Source organism: Danio aesculapii, chromosome 9 (genome assembly GCF_903798145.1).
Source record: "Danio aesculapii chromosome 9, fDanAes4.1, whole genome shotgun sequence".
NCBI lineage: Eukaryota > Metazoa > Chordata > Actinopteri > Cypriniformes > Danionidae > Danio > Danio aesculapii.
Genome location: NC_079443.1, coordinates 38016907 through 38027855, shown reverse-complemented (window position 1 = coordinate 38027855; position 10949 = coordinate 38016907). Strand labels below are relative to the sequence as shown.

Genomic DNA, 10949 nt, shown 5'->3' with positions numbered 1-10949 from the left:
GGAAATTGCTGTAATTTTTGTCCATTATTTTACAGTAAATCTCTATAATTTAACTGCCGTTATTTTATGGGGTTTTTTTTTGGCACCCCAGCTGCCGGAAATAAACCATAATATTATGGATTTGTTTTTATAGTATATGAGTATTGTAAACTTGCTCCATTTAAGTTGAGGTAGAGAGGTATTTAATTACCTTCAACACTGAGTTCAAAACTCTTCTCAAATGAGTAGAAATAACTTTCAGTCAATTTTGAGTTAACTACACTCATTTCATTTGATAAAATTGACTGTTGGGTTTTAGAGTGTATGGTTCCTTTTACAGCATCGATGTTGTAATCTAATTAAAATACAAACAGTTAACTAGACTTCAGTATTCATTTAGTTGTTCTAGTGTAAACTGTGATGAAAACTCATTTACACACACACACACAAGCCTGTCAGGATCACAATTGAAACTAATGGGGTAAAAGAAATGTTCATATTTTAAAGACATGACGCGGGAAAACTTAATTTAATGTATCTTGTACATTCTGAGACCCACTTTATATCGTATGTCAAACAGGCAGTGAAGATCGTTGATTTTTAAAGAAAACCATAAACTCGCCGATTTTGTAACTGCATACAGTTCACCGAAAGCGCTTGACCCAGGTTACTGCAAACTTAAAAGTACATACCAATGCATATACCCAATACAGACTAGCTTTGAAAAGACACATTTTATAAAAGCAACTTGTTCACAGGGATGCAAAGTAAGAATTTATTTTAAAGTTACAAAATATTTAAGAAAGAATATTTTATTTTACATAATCTGTACAGAGATGACATCCGTTGAACTAAATGACAACAGCTAAGAAATAACTCTTATTAAATAGAAGACTGGAAAATTAAAGACAAGGAAAAGATTGTGTTTCATCGGTTTGCTGTACATGGCATAAAAAATTAGACAGAGCTAAAAATGGAATCCATTATGTTGTACCCTGATTATTAGGCCTCTTGGATCAACAATTATTTTACAAATATTGGAATGGCCTTGCCACCTTATTATAATAGCTAAAATATTGGCCTCTTTGGTACAATTATTTATTTATTTTATTTTATTTTTTTTACAAATATTCAGTTTTACTACAAAAATAACATTTTCAATGGCAGATTTGTTTTTTGTCTTTTAACTAATCCCGCAACTTTTCAGTGCAAACATCGTAACAATCATCCGCTTTGGAAAGCAAGCGAAAGATCACATTTCAAGTATTGATACAGAGTTAAAGACAAGCAGAAAGAAGATTTCAGTTTGTTTGACATTGTTCAGGATTACTATACATTGCATAGTTCGTGCGGCACTTTATATTAAAAGGACTATGGGCAAGGGTAGGTCCACCTCGTTGTACCCTTTTGAAGGCTTTGCAATATGCAAGTGCTTTAAATTGTGCATTTCGAGAGTTTTCGCAAGTGCTGTACTCCCTGTAAACCAGCTGGACAGAGTAGAAGAGGCTCGGTGGAACGCACATCGCTGCAAGCGTTTGTCAGCCAATGAAGTGTGCAGGTGAAGTTTGCACTGTACCGGTTAGACCTCAAGATCTTGTTATGCAGTCAGCCACAGTTAAGTTAAGTGGAACGATGGAAGTGGTTTTAGTTTCAAGATGATCTTGGCCAAAGGTGCTTGCAGTCTGTGTTGAAGCCTCACTATTTATTTGACAATAGCGCAGACAGCTGGAGTCATTGCTGTGGGAAAGCCTCTGAGAAGGGCTGGGATGACGCGCACTGATTTAGAAATCTCCACATCAGCTGGAATGATTTGTCATATTGCCTTATATAAACTGTTGGAAGTGCTGGTGTTCAGAAGTACGAGGGACATTGAGATATGTCAGTGCTTGTACAACAGTCTCTAAGTACTCATGTCAAAGCATGACACCAGTTCGCTGTTGGAAAGTTTGAGCCATTTTTTTTAAGTCTAGAAATGGCAAACTAGAGTTCAACCATTTGGTGTTCCCTTTCCCTTATCATCCCTAGCCTTTTTATTCATTAGAAGACCCACCTGTCTGACGATCTACTGCTTGATGCACACACACACACAGACGTGTGTGATTGTACTTTGTGAGTGCACAAATATTAACGCAATCTATATGCATGTGGTTCAGAAAGACCATAAATATGACTGTCACTGCTGTCCTAACATGGATTTTGTTCAGGCACAGCCGCACTCCTCCACGATCATGTTAGGCACGTCACGTTTGACGATGTTGTACTCATCATCGAAGTAGAGCATGGACATGGTGCTGAGTTTGGTGGGTATGCAGCAGGAGTTGACAGATCCGGGACTCATGCCTCTCATGCGGTACTGGTTGACCACTGCTGTGTGAAACGACGAGGCAGAGCCTGGAACACCTGCCATATAAGCAGGGCAGCTGCCTTCACAGTAGTTCCCATAGTACCCTGCTGGCGCAATGATCCAGTCGTTCCACCCAATGAGCCGGAAGTCGATGTAAAACTGCTGTCGGCAGCACAAACCACCGTTGTTACCGTCACACTCCAGGCCTCGCTTTCGGATGCGGTGTTTTCCATCTGCCTGCTGTGCCCGAACCACCAGGAAGGGTCGATGAGAGGGGTCACTTGGGTCCACCAAGATGGGCAGAACATTGGCAGCCTCACAACCCTCGCAGTGGATGTCGAGGTCTTGTCGGCGACCCCCTTTAGCCAACATTTCCCGTACGGCCTCAGACACAGGGAAGGTGTGCCAGCCGCTGCGTTTCAACTCAACACGTTTCTCCATCATGGGCCAGTGCACGTTCTGCCCACCAGGCTCATAGGAGTGCACCCTCACCGTCACCTTTCGCCGGAGGCCCTTCTCCAGAGTACCTGGCATCAACTTGAAATACAGCCACAGATTCGCCTGCAAAACGTAGAGGTTCTGATTCCCCTCATTGGAGATCAGGAAGTAGAGACTGGACTTGGATGGAGTTACATCATCTGTAAGAAACCAAAGAAGTTTGTTAAATCACAAATAATATTTCTTTCTTCCAAAATAGCCTTGTCTTTTCTCAGATTTAAAGCAGCACAAACAATTCTGCTGACGACAACCTCTCCTTAGCCACATTCACTGACATAAACCACCCAACTTGTCTAGATAGACTTGTTGATGTCACAGTTCTGGGCCCAAGTCCAATTGGCCTCATGGATTGGGCTGAAGATGTTGGGTCGGGTGCAAGAGTGGGGGGTTGTCAGACATGGGCCTTGCCCCAGGGGGTTCATTGAGTTCATAGGGAGCACTGTGAAAACCCAGAGCTACTGGAGCCTCTGAGACTGACAACACAATGCACTGTGAAAGGTATTAGACGACTGCTGTGGCACAGCCTACCATTAAGCGTGTGCCCTTCAAACAAGATACAAGATGAGGTATTTACATTGCTTTGGCCACTAACTGTGTCTTGATTTTAGCAGTCCAAGTTTTTTTCTTTTTGCTATTTAATTGTAAAGATTCTTTTGACCAGCTCAGATAATTAGAGAAATTCACTCTGTGCAGAAAGCTTCACATAAATCATGTTCTCTGTAATCCTGAATTGAATGCCGGAGCTGTTTAACATTGGCTCATTTTGAAATAGTAAAACGACCATGTTTGCCAACAGATTAGTTTGGTCTAATGTCAACAAGTTGCCACAATGGGTGGCTTCTTCATTTGACAGCCTAGCCTCACATACAGTAGCAGTGGCTTTCCTTGCTTTTCTGAAAATGCTAAAAGCAATTATAGTCTTGAAAGTATGTATTCAGCCTTTAAGATGTAAAAATGAAAATTATTTTCTGCTTGTTGTAAATTCGCTTTGTAAAGAAGACATATTTTATTGAACAGATATTGGTAGCCTAAAAATATCTCTTTTTATTTACATGCATGCTAGCTGGTGAAGCTGATCACCCTGCGTAGCTTTTCGGGTGAAGCTGTTTGGCCAAAAGAAATCTAGTTAAGCTAGTTGAGACACCTGGATGAGACCAGCATCTAAAAAGCACATGCTGATGACATGCTGGTGTTTTTGTCAACAAGGCTGTCAAGACTAGTTTTGTAGGAAACCAACCCTTTATGTCCCACAGTGCAGAAACAGTCTGTGACACAGAATCAAGCCCTGAAGTGTCAGGTGTGAACAAGTATGTCCTATGATGATAGGGAATGCGTTCGCTGAACTGATTACTCTTCTGTTTCACCTTATTTTTTTATGCCCCTAGGATACAAATGCACTTGTATGGCCATGTGCTCAATTGGTTCAAAACCTGTCTCAACAGCTCCTGCTTAATGTGAATTGTCAACAGGTTAAGGCTTTGTCCAGTCTTCACTCTCCTGTGCAAATAGAGAGACAAGATGCTGTTGTGGAAGCATAATAAAACCCCATCAGTTTCAACCCTTATCTACATCTTTCTGCTTCATCAGAATTACTTCACAACCAACAAGTTTAAAATCGCTCTCTATATCCAAAACAAAACAGCAACACAAATCCACACCACATCCTAACTGTCAAACAAGAGCATGGGCAAGTGAACGTTTTAGTTCGTTTTGTTTCTGTTTCACTGAAGATTGCACTCATGCTTTAAATGCTTAATGCGAACTGCTTGTCGAAGATCAATAAGATCAAGACCATGGCATGCTGCCTGATTAGATTTTGACCGTCTGCCAATCAGATAGCGCTACAGCTCTAATTTCCTTGCTGGGATCAAATGTCAAAAAACAAAGATTTTCTAAAGAGATCAGTTTGGCTCTTTGACCTTATGGACACTGCGCCATGCTGAATAACGTCTAATAATGAAGTCTTAATACCCCACATTGAACTAGACCTGAAGAGTTCAGCGAGTCCGAATGGTTACGGTGACAAATGAGAAGCAAGCATCTACCGCTCCGCTCCTGTGGCTACGGGACACCAAATACTTCTGAAATGGCCCATAGGACAGTGTCAATAGAGCCCTGAAACTGGCAGCCATCCTCTCCTGTACCTTGGCAGCCCTCTTCTTATTGCTCTCCTAAAGCATGGAGCGAGATCGGAGCCACCTTCTGGGTTGCAGTCATACCACATAACAGCAGGGTAGAGCATGCAACACGTGGAGCAACCCAATTGCCTGCACCTGCAGTGATTTTACCATTGCATACCTCACACATTCCTCTTTTTGTACCTCTGAGCAGAATGGATCTAAGGTTGTCCTAATGCTATGCCCTGGCTGGCAGCCTTCACTTAAGGGGTTAGCGCCAGCTGGCCTCGAGGCAGATGGGGGTTCGGAGAGCCAGTTTCAAGATGCATTGCTGCTCGGTGGTTCAAAGGTGTCGTGAATAATAGGGGACACTGCAAAGAGGCCTGAGAGCTTTGATATTTGAAATGCATTTTCAGAGTAGGATATAAGAAGGCCATCCCCCCCACCCCAGCCTCTGTCACCCACAACGACTCAAATGTCTCATGCATTATTCTGAGTGATTTCTTTTGTTTTCTTTTGTTGTTTTTGTTCACAATGTTGACATATTGGGTTTAGCAAGAACGCACAGTACTCTCTCAATAATTGCCTTCTTTTGTTGCGCTGTCATGAGTGTGTTCAGATCTTTCTTATTGGAGCAAGAAGTTCGGATAATGTCCAAGCTAATTGTGCTGCATGATGTGTGCGACAGGAAGATAAAGAAGCCAGTTTTACAAGCTTAAATGAGTGTCAAACTGAGATATTGGAATGGTTAGGATAGATTATTATGATATATAAAATCTACTGTTATTCTTCTATTGATGTTATTTTGTACATGCAAATTTAGTATATTGTATTTTATCTAATAATGACATAAATTACAATATATAATAAAGGGTAACCTTTTGACACTTAGCAGCCTCCATACATTCTCCTGCAAATTAGACTGAACCACAAATCTATAGCTGATAAACTGGCTCATAGAAAGAAATCCAATACTCCGTCACCTTGCCCTGGAACTAATGGGTAGTTATGTTAGTTACAGGGTTTCCACCCTTGTTGACTAATGAATTTTCATGACTTGTTCAGGTATTCAGGGTTACCGCATAAGTATTTTTAAAGTACTTACTTCTTCAGTAAGAATGTGGTGTAAGAAATGTATGCTTCTTAAATAAAAGGTGTCCATTTTTATTACTTTTATCAAAAGTTTTTTATGGCTATATTGTCTGTTAATAAGGCAAAAAGGCGTGAAACTGTTCTTGCCCTCTTATTAACAAATTATCTGTAATACTTTGATTGCCATGTTTTTGATGTTCTCTTGGCGTTCCCGTTCCTGGTCTAGTATTTTAATTGCCTCAACACCCACCTATCGCAGGTCATAATTTGACAGACTACTCATTATTTTCTGTCAGCATATCTATCTAATTATATGCTATGAGAGGGTCATGTATTCTAATTGCTCCGGTTACATCATAGAAGTTTTAGAAGATGAAGGATGCATGTCTCATTAACCCTCAAAAACTCACTGTAAAAAAATCAAAACACCTGTGTTGTAAAGCAATCCACTGTACTGTCATTTTAGTTTGTTTACAGTAAGATTCTGTACTGTAACTTCATATAGCATAGCAATAACTTTTCCATTAAAAGGGTGTACATTTTTGGTCTGTTCCAACAACCGAGTCAGCTGCCTTTGAGGTATAATTGAAATGCATCATAGCCAGTGCAAATAGTTAATTTTAATTGTTCTGTATGGAGGATATATATATATATATATATATATATATATATATATATATATATATATATATATATATATATATATATATATATATATATATACAGATATATACAGAAATTTAAGAGGCCAACTGACTACTCTCTGTTTCCCAGGGTTCACAAGATTTATTAGATCTGAAAACATTTCTTCTAAATTTCAAATAAAAATATTGTCTTTTCAGAGCCTTAATTTCTGAAATTGACAATTGGTCGGAAAGAATAATGTTTTGAATTAATAATAAAGGTTATTGCACCATTATATTGATTTCTTAACTTCTGAAATTAAAGCATTGGTGTAGTTTTGTTTCAAATTGAATATACCCATGTCTGAATTATGGAATTATGGCATCCTATTTGCTATTTTGAGCAACAAAAAGGTCTCTAAATGCTTATTATACACTCAAAAAAATTTATTTTGCTTGTTCAAACTACTTAATTGAAACAACACAATTCTTGAGATTATATTGACACAACTTAATTTTTTATGTTCAATCCACATAAATTTGTTAAAAGTGTTAAGTTAACTTCATTGATTTGTGTTGTGTCAACATGAATGAATCGTGTGGAAATCTGCATCTTTTTTGGAGGAAATTCTTCAGTCGTTTTTAGAATAAAACCAAAATGACATTTTACTCAAACACATGTACTGTAAATACAGAGAAATCAGTGAGTTATAATTACTTTTAGGTGGTACCTCATACAAAGTCTATTACGTGTGTATAGGTCCCATCTCTGTTAGGATGCTGTATTTGAATGTAAAGATTTTTGGAACAGACCCACTGTCACGGCTTACCAAAGACCCATATCCAGGTCGCCATTTACTTACACCATTACTAATACTTTAAGGACAACTCATTTGACCTGTACATTTAAATTGTAGTATTTGCAAATATGATAAATCCCAAACATTTTAGTGATTATTAGCCTACACCCCTTAAAATATTCGCATTAATCAAGATATTAAAATCAATTGATATATTATAGATAAACGATATATTAAATAATTTGTAATTGTGCACAAGGTTGTGAAACATTGCAGATTGTCCCAAAATACGAGATGTGCTTAAATGTAATTATTGTGTAACTATACACTCTGTCATGTAATAAGCTTTTCAAACACACCTGATTCGGCAAAACTGATGATTTCCGACGTTTCTTCTTGCACCTCGTTGTGGGCAGCGTGTCCATCTAAGTTAGGGATCTCAACCCTGCCGTCCTCCCTAACTTTACCCGCGTGAAGTTTGCGGAGCGCCGTTACCATGGCGGCTTTGGGAATGGGATGAGTGATATTTGGTCTCTCTCTCATCTGCAGTCGGTTCAATATGTGCCTTTTAACCGCCTCCAGAAAGTCAGTGTCCATTCTCCCCGAATCTTCCGGATGCCCGAGTCCACAAGACACACACTGAGACTCCTGAGAGCCGGTCTCCGCTCCCAGACTACTACACTGAACCGAGAGCAGGCAAGCCATCAAACAGGTTACAGAGAGGATGGAAACGCTCATTTTCATAAATATCGTGTCCATACAACAAACAAATCAGTTCATGAACTCCTACCGTTAAAAATGAACTATAAACAGGACTGAGTCGTACTTTCAGCAACCTCCTTTGACAGATGTCCATTCATTATTAGGCTCGCGGTCATTTTTGTGAGACGTTCATAGAAAGAGTTCATAGTATCGTCTTTAAACGCATTGATAATAGCGAAGACTGGTCGCGAAAATGTCAGTCCTCGAGTTAAAAAGCGCGCAAATGTGTCCTCATCCTCGAGGTACAGGACTCACTGATGTGTGAAGAGTCAAAACAAACCGATTGCTATTCCTTTAAAGTTCATTGTGGTCAAAAACAAAATCTTGCTTGAAGAGAACGATTCAATGTGTGTCTGTCCAGCGAATTTGAGTCGTTTCGTGCTCCTCTTCGTTGAGTAATGTAGTGTTGCGAATTCTTGCGCGTTTCTTCAGCCTCAGGAGGGATGTTGTCCTTTGGTCTTTTCTCTCGTGTAATAATCACGATACTACAGCACCGCGCTGAAACTTTTTATACTTCAAACCACGTGGGACGCTCGACCAACTGGACGCCAGAGATTATGAGCTCGAGCAGGTTAGAGAGCGTTTATGACCAAGCATCGCACATCAACTTTTTCCACTGAGAAAAGTACAAGACTTTAGTGTTTGACATAATGAGACTGAAATCCGCTTCTTTCACACAACAGAACAATGCACCGAAGAACAATCTGTGTAAGGTATCACTAGACTGGCCTTTTAAGCCATTTGATCATGTGGGTTTTTTAATTATTACAGTATGTTGTTATTATTTTAATTTATAGTAATAAACACGTATCGTTTGAGGAAGATTATATTGTCACCCATATAGAAGTTACTGAAATATGTTTCCTAAATAATGCATAGCCTATGCGTTTTAAATGGCTGAAACATGTATTAATACATATTCATAAGTGTGTATTTTATTAATACACCCGTTTATTACAGTGTTAAATAGTTTTATATATTCCGAAAGGAGAACTGAAAATTTTTCTGTCGGTAATATAGCGCCATCTATCAGTTCATCGCTTCAACACAGTAAATATAAAAAACACAAAGTTTTATAGATAGATAGATAGATAGATAGATAGATAGATAGATAGATAGATAGATAGATAGATAGATAGATAGATAGATAGATAGATACTGTACATATAAAATACAAAAGTTTATAAATATTTTTATGTATTAAGGTTTTTCTTATGTATTATTTCATCGATTTTGGGTAGTTTATTTTTTTAAATCTTAATAAAAAATAATTATTTATACATTTAAAAATATAAGGATATATAAATGTTATCAAAAAGTATCCTACTTTATATTAATTATTTTATAATAATAATAATAAATCTTATTTTTATATAGCGCCTTAAAAAGTAGCATCTCAGGGCACTTTACAGACATAAAATGTGCAGCAGTAAAAGACACAAGGATGAATGCAAAAAAGTAATAATAAAAAAATAATGATAAACGTTTTTTTATTTGAATTTTACCATATTATTTTATATGTGTTCGTGTGGGTTTCCTCCGGGTGCTCCGGTTTCCCCCAGTCCAAAGACATGCGGTATAGGTGAATTGAATAAGCTAAATTGGCCGTAGTGTATGTGTATGAATGAGTGTGTATGGATGTTTCTCTGTGATGGGTTGTGGCTGGAAGGGCATTCACTGCGTATAACATATACTGTATAAGTTGGCGGTTCATTCCGCTGTGGTGACCCCAGATTAATAAAGGGACTAAGTTGAAAAGAAAAGGAATGAATGAATGAATGAATGCATTGGACAAAGCTGAAGTGATAGCCAACAGAGGATTCCCAAGCCTTCTTCAATTTTATTATGTGTTATTTTCACATATACTGTATGATGGCATGGTATGACTCAATTGTATGGAACAAATTCTGGACTTTTGTCAGTGGAGGGTGGGTTTTTCGAACCACCTGAACTCCCCCTGGCTACGGGCCTGTGGTTAGCCTACAGTTTATTTTGTCTACCCTCAAATTAGTTGACATACTGATGGTATTATTGATTAAAATACAGAGAAAATGTGTAGATTATCCAGAGTTTATGAGAAGGTATGAAAAGGCACACAATACGTTTTGGTGTAGTAGTTCCCTGCATTGTCAGAAATCAACAGGACTGTATTGTATTAAGTGACGATCTTTGTCGCCCTCCAGTGGTTATAATAAGCACTACATGCAGGTAGAAAAGATGTCCAGGTTAAAATTGTAATCTTGTACAAGAACAGCTTAGTTTCATTTTTATTATATAAATTTGGAATTATTTTAACAGCTGAACCTATTGCAGTTATTTATTACAAGTAATTAACAACAAACATGTTATACATTTAGTACTCACATTTTTGCATCCTGCTATAAGGTATTTAAAGGGGTGGTCCACTACAATATCATATTTTAAACGTTAGTTGATGTGTAATGTAGCTGTGTGAACATAAACAGCATCTCTGAATATAAGACGCTCAAAGTCCAATGCAAAGGGAGACCTTGGTTTTTACAGTTAGCTTAGCAAAGCCTACAATGAACGAATTTTGGAGACAACAAAAAAATACTTCCGAGCCTGTGAGATCATAAACATACTTTTACCATGCACACACACTGCGCAGCTAAGTGGCCAGAGGCGCTGTAATGTTACAGCAGAGAGAGAGAGCTGTTTCTGTATTTGGGGTTCCAGATGACACGACATAAAGACAGAAGTGCTTACAGTTCAA

General features: G+C 38.3%; 1 protein-coding gene across 1 annotated transcript; it reads right to left on the bottom strand.

The window, feature by feature from the left end:
• Positions 1-775: 775 nt before the first annotated feature.
• On the bottom strand, positions 776-8858 carry inhbb (inhibin subunit beta B). Its single transcript, XM_056465646.1, has 2 exons — positions 7813-8858; positions 776-2961 (listed from the first exon to the last, which is right to left on the bottom strand). Exons 1-2 carry the CDS (start codon positions 8210-8212, stop codon positions 2180-2182), a joined length of 1182 nt encoding a protein of 393 aa, XP_056321621.1. The 5' UTR covers positions 8213-8858; the 3' UTR covers positions 776-2179.
• Between the last annotated feature and the right edge of the window lie 2091 nt (positions 8859-10949).